This window comes from Dermacentor andersoni, chromosome 7 (genome assembly GCF_023375885.2).
Source record: "Dermacentor andersoni chromosome 7, qqDerAnde1_hic_scaffold, whole genome shotgun sequence".
Classification (NCBI taxonomy): domain Eukaryota; kingdom Metazoa; phylum Arthropoda; class Arachnida; order Ixodida; family Ixodidae; genus Dermacentor; species Dermacentor andersoni.
In genome coordinates, this window is record NC_092820.1 from 66,825,397 (window position 1) to 66,844,485 (window position 19,089).

The window sequence follows — 19,089 nt, forward strand, 5'->3', positions numbered from 1 at the left end:
TCATTAACAACAGTGTCGGAAGTGAGTGTGAGAATATGCTCATTGTCCGCGGGAATAAAACAATAGGTAGACGTGACGAAACGTAGGCTGTGCGCATCGACAGCGGATGAAGATTCAGTGTCCGTCATATGAATAATTCGCCGACGGCAAGAGATGAAAGCTGAGGCGGAGCACAGGAAGTCACATCCCAAAATTATCGCATAGGTACACGAAGATAGCACGACAAACTGAATCTGGTGAAGGAGGCCATCAATGAAAACACGCGAAATGCAAACAACGGAGGGCTGAACAAGAACTGCATTAGCACAGCGAAGGGGGGGAGGGCAATATAATGTTACGGGGATGTTGCGAGTTTATAGAAACTATATTTACAGTATATATACAGGACGAGTCAGAATAGCTAAGATGGGTGATCACCACGAACACGCAGCAGCCAGCGTCTCCGATCTTCTTCCTCTCTCTTCTCTCATCCTTCGGTAAAAGAACCCCCGGGCGACGAAGCGCCGTCTCGGCGCATGGCAGGCGAATAATTGCGAGCCAAGTATCGCTTCAACCACGAAACGCGCACGACGTCGACAGGCGTCTGACTTGAGTATGCATGAAAGTGTAGCGACGAAATCTCGTAATTGACGCCATTAATTTGGCGTAGGACTTCATAAGGCCCTGAAGCCAGCGTGGGGTCCCAGTCGCGGTGATCGTTGGAAACGTAAACCGGCAGCATCTCTGTGATTGTTCGGTTGGGACGTTCCGTAAGACCGTTCGTTTTTGGGTGGTAGGTGGTGGACAGCTTGTGCTCAGTGGCACAAGAGCGGAAGAGGTCGTCGACAACTCGAAACAAGAACGAGCGGCCGCGGTTTGTAAGTAACTGTCGAGGTGCACCGTGCTGGAGTATGACATCGTGAAGGAGAAATCGGCGACGTCAGTTGCGCAACCAGTCGGCAACGCCTTTGTTATCGCGTAGCGTGTCGCGTAATCAGTAGCGACGGTGATCGTGTATATAAATTTACAATATATATAGAGGATGAGTCAGAATTACTAAGACGGCTGACCACCAACAACACGCAGCAGCCAGCGTCTCCGATTTTCTTCCTCTCTCTTTTCTCATCCTTCCGTAACAATACGGTATTTGCACTTTTGGCAATCGAGATCACAAGTCAGTACTAATAACGGAATGCGATGCACCCATGCCAATCAAAATTTCGATTCCGACACCTTCAACACACACCAAATATACATTTGACGGGCACATCGGACGAGTTTCACGTTGTCCAAAGGATACAGCATTCCCTCCTGAAGCTGCACCGTTTAGTTTCCCGGGCTGTGATCGGAGGACAAAGTAACCAGTCGAAGAAGGGGAGAGTAGCGCCGCATCGGTGATGGAAAGCGATGACGCGGGAAACACAATGAACAAGCAGCATTGAATTCTTGCGGAGATGGGGAACGTCGTGGACAATAATCGTAGTAAGAACGCCAACATTGTGGTTCAGGGCCAGAAAACTCATCCCTTTCAAACCTGTCATAGCCACGCCTTTTATCTTGGTGACGGCGTCGGCAAAACCTTGAAATGTTGCCCCGGGTGCCGCAATAGTAGCAAACCTGTCGAGGCGGGCTCCATGCGTTGTAAGACGGAGGAGGTGGTGGTCTTGTAGTGATAAGATTCAGGGACCCGTGCACTGCAGGTACACCGGGCTGTGTTGGATGCTGAGAGGGCGGCACTATAAAGTCAACCTGAGCGTAAGTTGGCGTATAGATAGGGTGCGGGGTCGGAACTTGCGGGCAGGTCACGACAGCTATCGCTTCTCTCACGATATCGCGTAGGCCGCCACCAGGAGCCGTCATATGGACCTTAGGAGGGGTTAATGAAGCTTGGGCGCGCAGTTCCTTACGGATGATGGAGCGAATCAACGCACGTAGCTCGCTGTCGTTGGACGCCTTGAAATCAGATGTGTCGTGGTGTATGCGGAGCATATGAAGCTCATCGAGACACTGACAGGTTCTGATGCCTGCGACCGTAGTGGGGTTAAGCACTACAAGAGCATTGAATGCCACAGTGCCAATATCCTTGAGCAGGTAGCATACACGGTCACTCCCTGCCATCGAGGTGTTCACGCAGTGGCAGTCGGTGAGGATGTACGTGTACGACTCACCCGAGTGCTGAACACGCTCAGCAAGCTTCTTCTTGGCGATATCGGAGCGGAGTGACGAGTTCCCGAAAATCTGGCGAAGGTGGTGTTTAAAAGTGCTCCAGTTGACAAAATCAAGCACATAACTGTAAAACCAAGTTTCGCGACGCCGGTTAGGTAGAAGGCGACGTGGGCAGGTTTTGCAGATTCGTTCCAGTGGTTAAAGTCACTCAAGCGCTCGTATAGCTCCAACCAGTCTTCAACGTTGTCACGTAAAAGTGGATCCTTCTGAGGGGTGGTGACCGTCCAAGGGCTTCCCACAGGAGCAGGCAAGGAGGATGTCGCGGTATTGGCCTGCTGGTCTTGGGACATGGTCGAGTGCTGTTGGTAGAGGCAGCGACCTGAGCGGAGCTACATGGATGTAGCGTAGGTGAAGCTGCAGAGAGACCAGCAGCGAGAGGACGAAGGAACCGGACAGCACACTCCATCGCTTGTTAGACAAGGTTTAGGCAGCCACTCTCTTTATTCTCCCGAGTGAGAGCCCCACCACAGGCCCCAAAGCGGTGATGATGAGTATGTACAGATGAGAATATGAAGCGTATGAATAATGCTCACAATATCGTGGTCGCGATTCGGGTAAACAATGAGCACATATAAATATAGTGGAATGGGGAATTGTATGTGTAAAGGTAGACGCCGGTGCCCTCAGCAACGTGTAAACGGAGGTGCAGGCCTCTCGCATAATATTTGTTCTTTTTCCTGATAATGCGAAATAAAAACAAGCAACTACTTAGCTGGTACTCTTAAGCCATTCTTCGTCAATTTGAACCCCGAGCGACTTGCATGTAAGACGCCGTTTACGCCGTCACCCTTTTCCGGCCGAGCAGAGGACTTTCAAGGCGTCCGCGTGAAAGCAGTCTGAAAGCCGTCTGCTTGCAGACGGCAATCAGTTTATGCCAGAGCGCGATCAGCCGCGTACATGATTAGCCGACATTCTGATAGCTATGAATGATTAAGCTCTCGACCTGATGCGTTTTAGCCTTTATTCAGCCTTGGAAGCATTTCACTTACCTATTCCTTAATATTCTTAATTTCCTGCATCAAAAAGTTTGGACGTTATTTGACATTCATTTCAATGTAAAATATCGCTGCAATTTATCTGGTAAATGCGAGCAGTGACCAGAAACACGAGTGCCGTCCTGTGCTTGTGTATTTTTGTACTTTTGTACAACTGTACTTGAGCATTTTAGTCACCTCGTTTCGAAATCTCGTTCGTTTTTATAGCATGAATTGTTTGTCTGGCACATGAAATAAACCTACTGGCACTGATATAATTCCCTGGCACGCGGCCTAATTCTCCTGCTGCTGGGATTGAATATTGTCACGAAATGGCACTTGTAGATGTGCCCAGCGTCGGCGAGACAGAGAGCCGGACAAGATAGTGTGGGTCAGCCAAAGCCTGCGTCCTCAGCCTTCGCTTATTTTTCAGCGCCCACATATTGCAGAGCACGCGGCCCAGTCGTAACTTCATTTTTTAGCACTGGCTCGTAACACCTACTGGCTTTATTTCCCCGCCAAAAGAGAAGTATCGACCTGATGCTTACTAAACTAGGAAGCACAGAATAACAGAGCAGCGTGCGCACAGGGAGTACCGGACAATTCTGCGAAGTGAAAGTGTAGAAGTCGCGCCAGGTCGAGACTGCGTTATCGCGCGAAATACAGTTTGAAGCGAACAAAGTGAACTATATCTGAGTGGTGCTGTTGACGCCGAGACGATGCGCCACCGTCTGGAATGACCTCGTAGTTCAGTTCACTAATGCGGCGTAGCACTTTCTAAGGTCCAACGTATTGATTAAGGAGCTTCTCATACAGCCCCCGGCGACGAATCTCTGTCACACACATACTTCGTTATCTGACTGGTCTTCGGCATCGGCATGCCGAAGACCAGGTGTGATGATTTTTCGAAGTTCCGTCACTTATGTTCCTCGAAGACTGAGCAGTCGGCACCCGTGCCTCTGTTGTGTGGTCATTTAACCTGTTATATTCTGAACAAGTGTTCTTGTATCTTCGAAGTTGTGTATTGACGCACCCACTGATATGTCTCGTATGGCGACAGCAGTATTTGTAAATAGTAAATATACGCAATAACGGAGTGATCGTCGAGCACTATGTCTGTCACTGAGTTCAGCTGCTGTCGTCGTTGAATCGCGTCGAATAAACCATACTCGCGTCGATGGAAGGTAACTGAAAGGGTGATTTTCAGCGGTCTTGCCCCCGGAGGTCGCTGTTGTTAGTTTTTCCTGGGAGGGCTTGGTGAACCGTCCCTGCGTTGCCATTGGAGCGCTTCGAGGAGCGGCGGAAGGTGGCCTGGGAGAGGGTGAGCGCTACTGCCTCCGCGGAATCAGTGACATACTTCACATATTCTGCTGGTTCAAGTATTCCTAAGTCGTGCTATGTCTTTCGCTGCATCTGGGCCTTGGTGAATGCGCGGCAAAACCTTGCGCTCTGACGCGGCGTTATGGACACTCCCGGTATACATGATCCGCTTCACCACAGTGTCAGATGTCCTTATATCAAATGTCCACCTTTCACCCTTATGTGAGATGTCCTCTGGAGCGGGCGCTGATCTTCCATACGTTTGACCACTGGCTCTGATGGGATCGGGACGTATGACGCGGCGTAAGATGCGGCGGGAACTAAAGGTGTCAGAGTGTGGACAGAAGCTAGCCCCAAGGCTTCCCCCTACGATACACGCTGAAGCTTTGTTGACACACAGCCGGCATATTGCTGCTTGGAAGAGGGCATTAGATTGCTTGCTGAACTTTATTTCTCACGAGAGCAGAAATAGAACCCAGCGTGGGCTGAGGCGGGCAGGAGGGTCGCTGAAACACATCACGCATCGCAGAGCGTATAAAGTCCCGAATGAAGTCCTCTGGTGTAGCAGCGTTCAAGTGAACGCTGTCGTACGGAGCTCAGCGCGGATCCATCGGTGAAGTATCGTTTACTTCCGTGTCATTCAAAGTTGAGCGCTCCTGTAATATCTTCTCCATCGTGGTTGCTTCGGTCGAGAATTTAGCCACGGTCTTTGGGGGACTTCGCCCAAGGTCAGCAAACAGCTATTCGTTGACTCCATGCACTGAATGGCGAAACTTCTTTTTCTTTGGTATCATTCGGTGCACACGACGAAAAAGGCGCGTAATAACCTCGACATACGACGTCAAGCTCTCACTCGGCACATGGGTGCGGAGCAGCCGTTCGGCTCGTTCGCGGCGATCAGCGCTGGTGTAGGCTTTCAGCAAGGAACGACGCAACTTGAGTCACGATTTCATGAGTCCTTCTCGGTTCTCGTACCAAGAGCTAGCACCGTCCTCCACGCTGATGTACACGTTTCTCCCCTTCGTTGTGTCGCGCCATTTGTGGATGTATGCGACGCGCTTCAAACTGAGCCAACCAGTCTTATACATCTTCGAAGATATCTCCGTGCACCACCTTCGTCGCTCTTAGATGGAGAAGCAGGTACTGAGTTGCCGTTGTAGCCGTACCTTGTATAATGGCCGGTAGTGACGTCGATGTCAATTCCGACAGATGTCCTTCCATACCAATCCGTGGGGGCACCGACGTTGTTTCGGAGTAAATCACGCTCCGGTGGCAATCCTCGAATTCGCCGCTGGCCCAGTGCACATATGTTCATTGGTACACGGCTGGTACTCCTGCTACCAGAATGGGGTTGCGGCATCCGATGAGCCGTACCCAGCACGTCCACCAGTTTTGTCACGAAATGACAATTGCATATGTGCACAGCGTGTGCAAGACAGATAGCTGTACAAGGTGGCGAGGGCTTGCTGCCCCCCCCCCCCCCCCCCTAAAGCCCTGGTCCTCAATCTCCACTTCTGTTTCAGCGCGCACATCTGGCAGAGCATGCGTCCAAGTCGTAACTTCTTTTTATTGCGATAGCAATTATATGGATACTCCCGGCGCATCACTGCTGTGGCCGTCGCCGTTGCCGTGAGGTTCCATATAAATTTCAAGGGCGATAAAATTGTTGCCGCGTGCCGTATGCTGCCGTGTGCGCGAGTGAAAGCGTGCGACGGGAGCTGGCGAACGCGGCTCATTAGCACGTGTGCGAGCTAGCAGAGCAGGACAGAAGCGCGCCCTCTCCTATCGCGCGTGAAGCACGGGGGCCAGGCAATTTGGTGAGTGAGAGCGGGTGGCGTTCTTGTCCACCGGCTGCTAGGGCAGCGGCTGATGCTTAAGGAACGACCGTGCGGGTGCCGTACCTTGAAAGCGATCTGCGACGTGGCCAAAGTGCGCGTTCGCGCGGGCCTCATGAGGAAAGCGAACTGCGATTTTCGCAGAGTGCGTCTAGTGCGTGCTGTGCTTTTGACATTTCGTTCGCATTTAAGCTAGATACATAACGGTCAATTCGATCGCTGCTGCTACCGCGATTCCTCACTCCAGCATTTTGACAGCGAGTTTCCGCGCTCATCGAACGAGATATGTTCATGTTTACCTGAGCGCGTGTGGCACCGTGCGTGTTAATATAGTTTAAACATGTCGGCGGGCTAGTTGGTTTGAATTAATTATAGAATTTGTAAGCGGGATTGAACGACGACGTGGAAAGAAACAGACACACAGAGAAAGCGCCATTTTCTTTATACGTCCTCGTTCAGTGGCGCTTATTCTTTACACCATTGCTAATTTAGCCAGTAAGCGAACATTTACAACTGTACACGGCCGGTAGAACTAGTGGCTTTACGTCGTATAGCTATCTACTAATTTGCTATCACAATCGGTCCTTCGCCTTTTTGGCAAAACTGCGACTTCTTTAGCAATGGCTCGTAACACCTAGTGGCATTATGTGAACGCTGGGAAGAAATGTGTGGCTCGTGGAATGAATAGTCTGGCACTCGGATGATTTCCAGGGCACATGGTATACTTTAGCTTTCTCTTGGAATAAGCTAAGGCGGATGGCCTGCAGACGCTTAAGCTCACCGAAACTTATCTCGCTACCGCAGAATGTCTTCCATGGAGCTAAATGCTAAATTAAAGTAAGTACATAAGCAGAGTGAATTTTTTTTAAATATTTCGTATCCACATACCTGCTTGCGATACGGAGACCACGCCGTTGTGGTAGAAGACCTTATTGAAGATGACAGCGTCGCAGAGACCGTCCTGCGGGTAGCTTACTTCGACTATTGCCGAACTGCTCACCACACACACAACGGGCTGTGCAGGTAGCGTGTCGATGGGTTCCAACGCCGTCATCCTCACGTGCGCTGTACGCGGAGAAAATATAGGTTGAGCAAGTTTTTCTTTTGTACCCCCCACCCCCCTCATGCCACAAATCAAGATTGTCATTTCCAGGTGAAAGATGTTATGCACGGTACCGGAGCCAGAGGAAGCAGTACATGAAAATACAAGTGGTTAGATCGGCGCCCTCTTGATGTATTGCCGGTTACGTAAAAAATAAATTGTAGTTTAGGTATCCACATCAAAACAGTACAAATAAACTGGAACAGATAGCAAAGGAAAAACTGTGATACTGGTAAAATATTTGTGAGCACGAAAATAACAGCACTATGCTTCTATACGCATTCTAACATATATGTGTACCAAATAGATATACTGAGTACGAAGAAATGTATGAGGAATGCAGTGAGAAGTAAATACATACTCTTGCACATATTACAAAAAAGTGTAATTGCGTAAATCTGACCTGCCAATTTGTGGTGAAGCAGTTGATTCTCTTTACCTGCGCGATATGGCAACACGATTTAATAAAAATTTACCCCACACTATTTGCCAGCGGGACATGATTTCGCCATGACGTCATTCGCACAAATATACGCACAGCTCCAGCGCGTACGCGCGTTGTAACTTTAAAACCAAAACAAGCCGCCAGTGTCGTGCAGATTGAAGAAAGGTAATAAGGACAGAGCTAGTCCAAGCCGCCTCAGCAAAGATTTAAATTTCGAGAAATGTTCACCGCCTGCTTTCTTGTTTATAACACCGAAAATCGGCAGACTCAGCTGTAGTTGGTACGACGTAAATCGATGCACGGCGCAAACCGTTGCAGCACCAGAGGCCGATGCGCGTCGAAATGGTGGGATTATAACCATCAGAAATATATTTGTTCTTTTTATGTTTTAAAAACGTCGAATGGAGGAAGCAACGAGCAAGCGACTGAGGAAAACAACAAGCGAATGAACGGAGAAACGAAGGAACTAATTATTTTCTTGCCATAGAACCGCGTCAACACCACCAGACACTTCAATGTCCACGCACAATAGCGCACAACGCCGGAATACGGGACTGTGAGAGTGAAGCTTCACGCGGACGTCGTGCCGTGTATGCCCTCTATCAGAAGCAGAACCGGCTAGTACATCCTCTACAGATGAAGATACCACTCATCTGATTCTACGTAGAGGCTCTGTATGGGACTTGTTCTGAAGGCACCAGCCACGAGGCAGGTACCGAAATAATGAGCAGGGTCCAGCAACTTCAGGAAGCTCGGCTTAACAGGTTGCTATAATATGGCGCCGTAGTTTAAACATGTGCGTATGAAGCTCTTGCTCATGTTCATGAGGCACTTTTTGCCACTACCTCATGTCGTGCGCGAATATATCTTAAGAACGCTCATTGTTTTTAGGCATATTACCTACATGTATTTATGATGAGAAATGAATCTTCATATTGAATCAAGTATAATGCCTAAAAATGTGCGTTCTTGTTAACGGGTATGTGTGGTCCGTGTAGTTCGATAACTGACGGTGCAACCAGCCTTATATTTCTTGAAAAAGAACAGCAGTACTTTTGTCTACGTTAGGCTAGAAGCCATTTTACCCTGCCTATTCTGACGCTTTCTTGAGGCCAAGTTGCAGACGTAGTTTGCACACGTTGAGGTTACAATATTTAAAACCGATCTGTACATCATGGACGTATACGTAATAAAAAATGGCTGGAGGTAATGCTTTTCGAAGTGAGTTGATCTTCACGATAAAAAGAGTGTAGCTGAGCACACCTTCTTGTGGTACTCCAGTTTCTTGAGCAAATGGACGCGCCAGCACATTATCTATTTTGAAGCGGAAAGTACGATGGCGCAAGTCGCTTTCTATAACGTTTAAAAGCATGTTCCTGTGTATGCCCATTGCCAACAGGTCATGCAGAATTCCCTAACCCCACATTGTGGGGTGGTTATCCGCTGTCATGCATGTTCATGTTGCTCTACGTCCTCCGCGCCACGCTATCATTCTGAATTCGGACCAGAAATGGCAAGAATATTTTTGAAAAATCATGTTTTCAACATGGTCTACCTCCTCTGAGAGAATAAACTCGCTGCTCCATGCGCTCTCAACCAACTGCTGAAAGCCCAACTATGCAGTAAGACAATGTTGGGCTCGTTCGTGGCATTGCTAGAAAATGCAAAGTAACGCTGACAAACTGCGCTCCTCTTCGACCATTTTTATCCGAAATGCGTGGATGAACCCATATCGTCCATGGTATGAAAGTGGTTAACACATGGAGTACCGAATTACTGCTCAAGGTGAAACTGGTTCAAATTATAGCTATGGGCATAGAATATTTACGTTATTAAGCGACACCTTCAGTTGAACGTATCGCTGAGCTTATCTGGTTATACAGAGAAGCACAAAACATGGCGAACATCAGGGAAACATGCAGACAAAGCATCCCTTTCAATCGCCACTGCATTGTGCGGAGGGGTATGCTTCTGCACTAGTTGGTGACGCGCGCACTGCGAGAAGGCATATAGCTGTTATCGTTATAATATATTTCTAAAGATCGTCGCTCCGGGCGCGCATAAAAACAGCGCAGGCTTTGACAAGCTTATGTGGCATACGCAGGCTTGGTTTTACTATCATCAGTGTCATCGATAAATTAAGTATAGTTATACGATAGTGACTCAACCATGTACAGGCGTATCCTTTCCACTCATACATTTTTTTAGTCTGCCCATTTTTGTCCTCCGTCTCAAGAAAAAAAATATTGGGAGGTAGGTTATAGGGTACGTTCTATGCAATTGTTTGCTGGCTTTGCCTTAAAAACTAAAATATCATCGAGTAACCTACTTTGTCTTGAAACATGCACTAGTACAGTGCGGAAAGTATCGATAACGCAGAATAAATACTGCGTTCTCTTGCAAGACAGTAATTGCAGCTTAGAATACTTTTCAGAAGCAGAGAAAAAAGGATGAATGCACCTGTTCAGCTGTTGACTTTCTATACAGCAGTTCCACCGAAGAAAGAACAAAAACAAAGATGCCACATTGCAATTCCTTTTACACAACAGGTTATAAATATGTGCCGCAATTTATTGCCTGTGTAAAAAGTAATTTTAACCCGACATCATAGTCATTTTCTTTGTGCGAGGAGAAATTCTTAGATTATGCTAAGAGGTAAACAACTCGAAACGTGACTATAGTAGCCATAGCAATGCTCCGTGAATTTCAGTGTAATAAAATATGATCAATTAACATTTTTTTCAGAAAAAAAAAACAGACAAGCACTGCATAAGTAATGCTAGTCTCATGAACTAGATTGCAGAGAGTGCCGCCGTGAAGAGTACTAAGAGACAATGAATATACGGAAAGGACTGATAAATTGAGTCGACGAAATCTCCCCTGCATGCAGAGCACCCGTTTTCAGGCGACGTTCTGTGTTTCTTTCAAGCCGCACATTTAAAAAAAAAAAAGATCGCGTCAAAAGAAAAATTGCTCTAAAGCAACGACTTTTGTGTACCTTTAACAGCCGCATTAAGGCTTCAACACAAAAAAGTTACAAAAACCGTTAGAAGAATGCTTCTAAAAGAAAACTCTACGATGTTTAAACTCAGCAGCGCCCACTTCAAAATTTGGTAAAAGCTTTAGAGTAAAACGTCAGCTTGTCGCAGAAAGTTAAAGTAAGTGTGCTTGGACTGAGTTGTCGCTCAATATGTAGTAATAACCATTCAACACCGCAACAAGAATGCTTGTCCAGTGGGCGAATACCTCTGAAGAATGTGACTGTTTTGTTAGCTGCCCTCGTCCCGCGTCGGCTTTTTAATGTCACTGTCATTTTCCGTAATTATATTAACTACGGGTTCATTCTACTACCCGTTATTAACTTGGCTTTTAGCCGTAGCTTGCATGCGATTGATATCTATAATCGCGGACATATTTCTGTGGCTATGAAGGGAAAGCTATGTAGGCAAAGCGTGCAAAAGTGAGAGCGCTTCTGAAGAAAGTCCCGTGTTTTAGTCCACGCTTGTTTAGGTTCGGGAATAGAAAACAGAAACGGTCCATTAGCAATGGTTAAGTAAGACAAACGCACCATTCAGTGTAAAGGTTTACTTATTGTGCCGCTTTTCCCTTCCCCGTCTGGGCAAACGAGAAACCGTCGCGCGTGGAAGCTGCGTCGATTAAGCGTCTCTTCCGAGCAAGAAAACGCACTGTCGCACGCTGCCGGATTGCTTGGCGCAGTAGCACATGTGCAGCTGCCACGTGCCTGTAACTTTCTCTTCACAGCCAAGAAAGTGACTCGCCAGTATGGCTTTCGATAAGCCGAATCATTGTCCGCAGCTGATTATGTTGGAGTTCATGCAACCTAGGTAGCACTACGTTGAGCAACATCTCCTCAAAGCTACGCGGAGCATCCTTGAATCCGGACTAGATGGGACAGTTTTTTTGCTCTAATCATCATTTCCACACAATGTAAGCCGCATGGTGTCAGAAACATGTGCGACATGTGCGACAAACCACAGAAGAACCCGCTTCCTGCGTTTTGAGTTTTTATTACCTTCCGGCTCTTATTCTAGCAAACAGAAAAGCGAAGTTGTCAAAATGATGTCATTGCTGTATGAATTCTTGCCCACTAGGAGCATTTACCCTACGGGTGTTTCATTTTAGGAAACTGCGGTGCCCTTGACTACAATATTTCTTTTTGCATTTGAGTGGCAGAATATGTCTTGGGTAAATTATTTTGCATTTGATTGGCAGAACATGTTCTGGAAAAAATTCCTTATGATAAGCGGATTCAATAAATTGGAAGCAAAGACGCTTAGTAGCTTCTAATAGAATTTAAGTGGACGTCAATTGTGTGTGTTTTTTTTTACTGCTGTACGTAAATACAAAAGCGAGCATTTCATTTTCCTATATAGGATGTACAGTTACTTTAGGCGAACGTTTCCGGAAGCAATAAATGTGGCAAGCATGAGGAGCTTAACCACTTTACTAGCGATTCTTTACTACCATAAAGGCACATATCATGAGCTGGCACGCGGTCGTAAATTGGTAAGTAATGGTTGCTACATTCAAACGTAAACACCAAGGTGACATCTGAAGGCCCTCCACTAAACTGCCCCGAGCCGTTTCCGGAATCGCAAAGAGCTGATCGTCCTGATTTGGAAAACTTGGGGCCCTATAACGTAAAACTATTCCAATATGTTTTTATTCAAATCTCCTGACGTCAAATTTACGTAACCACCGACGTAGGCATCGGGTGGTCACCCGCAGGTTTGCGTGAACAGACCAATCAAACGCTCTCCTCGTTCATAGGAGGTCGCTTTTTTTTGCTTGAAAAACCAGTAACGTTGCCTACACTGAGTAGCGTGCCTTATCTGATTGGCTGATAAGAGGCGAGCAGCACGCTCAAGTTGAGAGGGATTCGATAGGGCCGAGCGACTGCACTGAAAATCGGAAACCGGATGAAGAGGGTTGTGCCAGCGTCTGCGATTGGTCCGCTTTCCCTTACTTAGCTTGCGGTGGCTAGTCGACAATCGCGGCGGCATACAACGGAAGCTTACGAATGAGGCTAAAACGGATCCTCTGCAAAGAAGAATTGGCACAGCGAGGTCGTAAACGTGCCGAAAGTGCTCGAAAACGTTACACGGCCATGCAAAAAGCTTTATTATGCGTAAATAAACTCATGCCCTCCGGCAGGTGCGAGTAGCAAGTGCCTGAGCGATCGGCGGCAGCCATCTTTTATTCCTTTCGGAACGGGGAGCCTGAGCCTATTCAGAAGAAAATTCAGTTTTGTTTGGCATATTAATGCATCTTTAACGCGAACACATCACTATGACGCGCGAGATTTTGCGGATTTCTGACGTCGCATTACGGGAAGTTGGAGTGGGTGCAGCCGGAAAACTTCTCACCAATAGCTAAGGGTTAATGTAGAAAAGGCGTCGAATGAGAAATAACTATTTTTTTTAGTAGGTCAAATCGTGCATAATCAGTGTCTACAAATGATATCAGATGAGGAGCTGTTTTGGGTGTCGTGACGTCGCGTGACAGGCAGGTGAAGTGGGGGTGGTCTAAAGAAGTTTTTGACCGATCACGGATGGCTGATTGCAGAATTGGAATAGAACAGTTTGGAATAGTTTTATCTTATAGTGCCCTTGAATTCGGGCTGATTAGGCACGCACTTAAGAGAAAAAACGTTCGTAGAGAAACCAAAAACAATAATTGCCAAAACCAAGCTTATATTCTTTGGTATAACAAAACACCTCTACCTATCTCTGTTCTCTTTTATTGTCTCTTTCAAGCGCCCATGCGCCGTGCAGCGGTCGCACGGTGCGTTTCGAAGTCCAGCGCAGGAGCGACGTCGACAGCCACGGCTCAGGGCGAACTTCATGTGCATCGCTTTTGCAGTCTACCCGGCCGCGATAGCTCTGTTGCTGTTGCCGTGCTCTACTGAACAAGAGTTCGCGGATTCGGTGCTTGGCGCGGCGGCCGCATACCGATGGGGGTACAGGGCCAGAACGTTCTGGTAGCGTGCTTTGGGTGCAGTGTGAAAAAAAAAAAAAAACTGGCTTCAAAATGAATCCGGAGTCTTCTGCTACCACGTTTTTTCGTAAGCGACTGGGAAATTTGTGGACGTTGAATCCTTGACGTTCAACTTATTTTTATTTTGGCGCGTGTGTATCTCTTTTATTAACAAGGCAACGCCAGCCGCGTCTATCTGTCTCGCCGACCTGGGTCGATCCCGAAATGAGGGCAATGCCACGTGGTCGGCAAAAGCGCCAGTCGTCATGGATGGTGCAATTCGCGCACTCTGCACTTTTATAACTGAATTGGTGTTATCAGACACAAAACTGGCGTCAAGTGTCTCGAAGTACTAACTTGCACAAACGAAGAATAGGTGACGGAGTGGTTATCCGCTGTCATGCATGCTCATGTTGCTCGACCTCCTCGATGCCCCACTGTTATCCTGAATTCGGACCAGAAATGGCCACAATATTTTTTGAGAAAATCAAATTTTCAACATGTTCTACCATAAAGAATAAATTCGCGTCTCCATCCGCCGTCCCGTGGTATACTTGGTAACCAACTACTCAAAGCCCAACTAAACATTGACACAAAGTTGGGCTCGTCCATGGCATGGCTAGAAAACGCGAAGTACCGCTGACGAACTGCGCTCCTCTTTGACCATTTCTACCCCAAATCCGTGGATGAACCCAGGTCGTCCAAGGTATGACAGGTTTTACTGATCAAGGCGAAACGGGTTCAAATTCTAGCTATAGGCACGCAATATATATGTTATTAAGCGACACCTTCAGTTAAACGTATCGCTGAGCGTATGTGGTGATGCACAGAACCACAATACATGGCAAACATCAGGGAAACATGCAGACAAAGCAGCGCTTTCAATCGCCACTGCATTGTGCGGAGGGGTATGCTTCTGCAGTACTTGGTGACGCCCGCTCTGCGAGAACGCATACAGCTGTGATCGTTATCGTATGTTTGTGAAGATCGCCGCTGCGGGCGCACATGAAAACTTAGCAGGCATTGAAAAAGTTATGTGGGATAAGCATGCTTGGTTTCACTATCGTCAGAGCCATCGATAATTTCTTTTACGTTTATTTAGTCGATACAGACTATACCGTTGGTAGTTATGCCTCAATGATATAGAGTCCTAAGCGCCATCCATAACCACAAACACCAAAACGGACAACGTACGCGTTCACTGCAATGCAGGTTACGAAAATCTATAATCTTGTCGTAGTACTAAAGAAGCTTACGACCACGTGAGTCACGGCCAAATACATGCTTTGTAGCATGCATTCCCCCATTTTTTTGTGAAGGCATAGTCATAAGCTACTATGATTTTACAAGTTCTTATTATCATGAACTCCTTCTGGCTAACCTTTTTATGTCTTTGACACCCACATACGTGTAAGCGTGCGCAATATTTAGAGACTGCGTGTGGGAGTGCTCCACTACTATGCAAATCCTGCCGACAAGGAACTCGGAGCTTCTGTCTGCATCTCACACCAAAGCACACGGAGGCTGACTTTTGCCCTTCAGTGCTGCCCAGACATAGAGCCACCTGTGTCATATCCGATGATTTAGACTTCCTGCAATTTTGAGTTTTTGCGAGCAAAATGTGGTATATTAAGCACATTTTCTTCCGTCTACTGGCACGTTGGGACAGAATAAGAATTAATAATAACACCGAGAGCGTACGTAATGGTTGCCAATTCTTCTATAATAAAATGAATTTAAAAGCAAAATGCTCACGTAGAATAGTCACATAATCTACTTGTCTTTGGATAGACAGACGACACAAGGATTCACTAAATGTACGATCATTACGTAAGCTTGTTCTGTAGTTCGCTTCAATTATCAGTAAATTCGCACGTGTATGCAAATATCAGCAAAGGAGCTGCGTTCAGTCGACTTCCGCAATGGAGGAGCGTGCAAGTCGGTAATTTGTAGCGAAGATGGAAACCTACCAATTTTAGGGAAAACCATCTGCGATCCAACTTGAACATTCTGGGGTGCCTGGACGTCTTTGTGGTCCACGTCTGTGTTGGGCATCTTCGCATGGCTGAGATCTACAAAGTTCGTTAACAATGTCAGCGGGCAACAACGCATTTGGACATCCCCTATACAGCCAAGTAAGGTGTAATCCATTCATGTTGTTTGTCAGCACCACACGAAGCCACTTTATAAATAGACTACCCGGTGCTAACCTTTATATTTCTATGGGCACTTCCACAACACGATGTCACTTAGCTGTTCGCCCAAAAGAATTGCAAAAATAAATTCGATTGTGTGCCGTACATAATAACCACGCTTGTATATAACACTCAATGCTACGATTTATACGCCATGATTTGCGAATGATAGTGCAGAGGGACACCGCAATTAGGCTACACGTGGCCAGCCTTATGCAAAGTCCATACGCTTTAAGACCGACACACCTCCGCCCGTATTCAATGAAATATTTTTTCATAAGTGCTCTTCTTCATCTTTTCTGCATATCTGTAATGATAAGACCTGCACCAGGATTGGCTACAAATTATTTTATGAAGAGAACAAGATTAAGAAGCTTTTTGCGAACATTGCCCATCGAACACAGAAATTACAGCTATGCTGCTGCTACCGATGCTGGCGCTACCTACAGCCAGCTCCTTGACCACTCCAGACAAGTGTGATTCACAGAGTACGTCACAGCCACAAACTGTCAGACCTATGGATTTATCTCTTTATTGACATCTCAAAAAGACTGACGACGACACGTTCTAACAAAATATAAGTCAATGTTTAGTAGTATCTATATTTGATTGCCCGGCTTCAGGTAGAAGCAAGAAATACATCCGAGCCAACGTCTTGCGCTGTGTGTCTGAGTAAAATCTAGGTGACAGCCAGCTGTCGCAGGAGCTGCTTTGTACGAAAATTATAAATGGGGCAGTTCACACTGCGGCGAAAACCCTCCTTAGGCTGTAATAACCTCACTGAGATCGAGAAGTGTGTGCTTCCAGATTTTCAGAATGGGTATTTCAAGCATTTTTCTGGCCTATATTTTGATCCTTTCAATTATTTCGAAATCGCCGGTTATTAACTATGCAGTGAAAGTAAGAAAAAAATTCTGAAAAAAGAATGTTCCGCTGTTCGGCGGTAATGCATAACAGCCAACCGAAATGTTGTTCACATTGCAAACAATGGCAAGCCTACCCTTACAATTCATACCTTTTTTTCGTGTCTGCCCATTCTTGTCCCCCTGCTCAACAAGAAAAATATTCGAAGATAGCTTACTGGGTGCGCTTTATGCACACGTTTGCTAGCTTTACCTGAAAAAATATAATATTATGGAGTAACCTAATGTGCTTTGAAACATGCGCTTAGTACAGTGCTATAAGTTTCGCTAATGAAAAATAAATACTGTCATTTCCTTACGAGACAGTAACTGCTGCTTCTAATACTTTTCAGAACCAGATAAGAAATATGAATGCATCTGTTCGGCTATTCACTTTCTTTTCAGCAGGGCCGTCGAACAAAGAAGAAATACATAAAATATACGCTGCAGTGTGTTTTACACCATAAATCAGAACTATCTGTCAAAAGAGTATTGCCTGTATAAAAAATGTTCTTAAACACGATATCATGTAGTTCGTATCTTTGGGGGAGGAGAAATTGTTAGATTATGCTAAGAGGTAAACAACTCCAAACCCAACATAGTAATGGCATATTAATGCGCCGTGCGTATCATTGTAATCACTTATAATAAATTAGCATATTGCTCGTAACAAGAGAGACAATTACTGCATAAACGAGAAGAAAGGGGATTAACCGAGGGGCCCCGTTTTCATTAAACATATCATGAAAAGCCAACGAACACTGACACCAAGGACAAAACAGGGGAAATTACTTGTGCCTAATAAATGAAATAACGAAACCATAAACTATTGGAAATGAAAGTGGAAGAAAAAACAACTTGCCGCAGGTAGGAACCGAACCCACAACCTTCGCATTACGGGTGGACGCTCTACCAATTGAGCTACCGCGGCGCCGCTTCGCCATCCACTTCCTTGGGCATTTATGTGTCCTAGTAGAACCCTGGGAGCGTTAGCCAGCGCCATCACACGAGACGTTCGTTTGAGGGATCGCCAGTCGTTTGTGCGCAGGTGCGAGTAAGAGCGGCCGCGAGAGAGAAAATCTGGGGGCTTTTGCTCCTTGAATATATGACTCTGCCTAGGCCCTACAGAGGAGGCTTCTTAGCGCGTGTTGTATGCGTTTGTCCCCTAGACATGCCGGCGTTGCGGAGTGCGGTCTAGCTCCGCCGCTGGCTGCCCGCGCGGTGAGGCAGTGGGCACGGACGTTCCATTTGGTGAACGCTGTGTCTGAAACTTCTGACTGGTGTTGTGTAAGTCGCGGGTCGCTTTTTTCGTCGCGACGATGGATTGAATTTTTTACAAGCACTGCTCCAGAAGTGCACATGTAACCGGCAAACGGAGGCCTCAGGAGAGCATCTCTTGTAATAAATCAGGCTTTGCAGGATCTCCAGGGCCCCCAAGGGGTAGCGGGGGGATCAAAAGCAGGGCGGCCCGTGGGTTGGGGCCGCAGAGGTCGAAGCGTGCCGGGGGTGTTCGCATGAAAAAGTGGCCCTCCACGATAGCGGACACACCCCTGGCACGCGCAGGCCTCAGCGAGCGCCATCCCACGAACCAGTTCGGGTTCTAGCTTTGGTGCCCCGTTGCCGCTTTGGTGTCCTGGAGGCGCCACCAACAATGCGAAATAATGAAACGTTGAGAGAATTAGTAAAAAAAAACATGATTGAATTAATATAATTACGTCCAGCGGCCAACTTGTGATGCTAAGTTCAGCAGTACTGCGCCCCGCGACTTCTGCAGCACTAGTCACAATTAACTTTGCGTCTGAAGGTACGTCCGACAGACTTTCTCGCGCCTGCGGCGCTGGTGCTGAGTCAGTCAACCAGCGGCCTTTCAGCCACTTGCGTTCAATCGCGATTACTAAGGCGCTCTGCCTTCTAGATTTTCAATCTATGCGGCCCGGGCTCTACTACGGTCGCTACTGCGCCCACATCTGTGATGTTATTTACAAGGTATATCGCCGTAAGGCGCCAGAAAGCTGTGATCAGCTATGACTAACTTAGCACAAGCGCAACAGGTGCGAGACAGTCTGCCCAACACAGCGGTCGCCAAATAAGGCGTCAGTGTCTGCTGCTTCACC

General features: G+C 46.9%; 2 protein-coding genes across 2 annotated transcripts in view; both read right to left on the reverse strand.

Annotated features, from left to right (window-relative positions):
- Positions 1 to 7,397, reverse strand: part of LOC126534364 (uncharacterized) — a 49,064-nt gene extending 41,667 nt beyond the window's left edge. The window contains exon 1 of the mRNA XM_050181644.3: positions 7,223 to 7,397. Within this exon, the coding sequence (XP_050037601.1) occupies positions 7,223 to 7,388 (166 nt within the window). The 5' untranslated portion in view covers positions 7,389 to 7,397. The remainder of the gene's footprint in view (positions 1 to 7,222) is intronic.
- A 5,531-nt stretch (positions 7,398 to 12,928) lies between these two features.
- Positions 12,929 to 19,089, reverse strand: part of LOC126534365 (uncharacterized) — a 65,599-nt gene continuing 59,438 nt past the window's right edge. The window contains exons 14-15 of the mRNA XM_072289470.1: positions 15,849 to 15,950; positions 12,929 to 12,942 (exon numbers count right to left, since the gene is read on the reverse strand). Coding sequence (XP_072145571.1) covers positions 12,929 to 12,942; positions 15,849 to 15,950 — 116 coding nt within the window. The remainder of the gene's footprint in view (positions 12,943 to 15,848; positions 15,951 to 19,089) is intronic.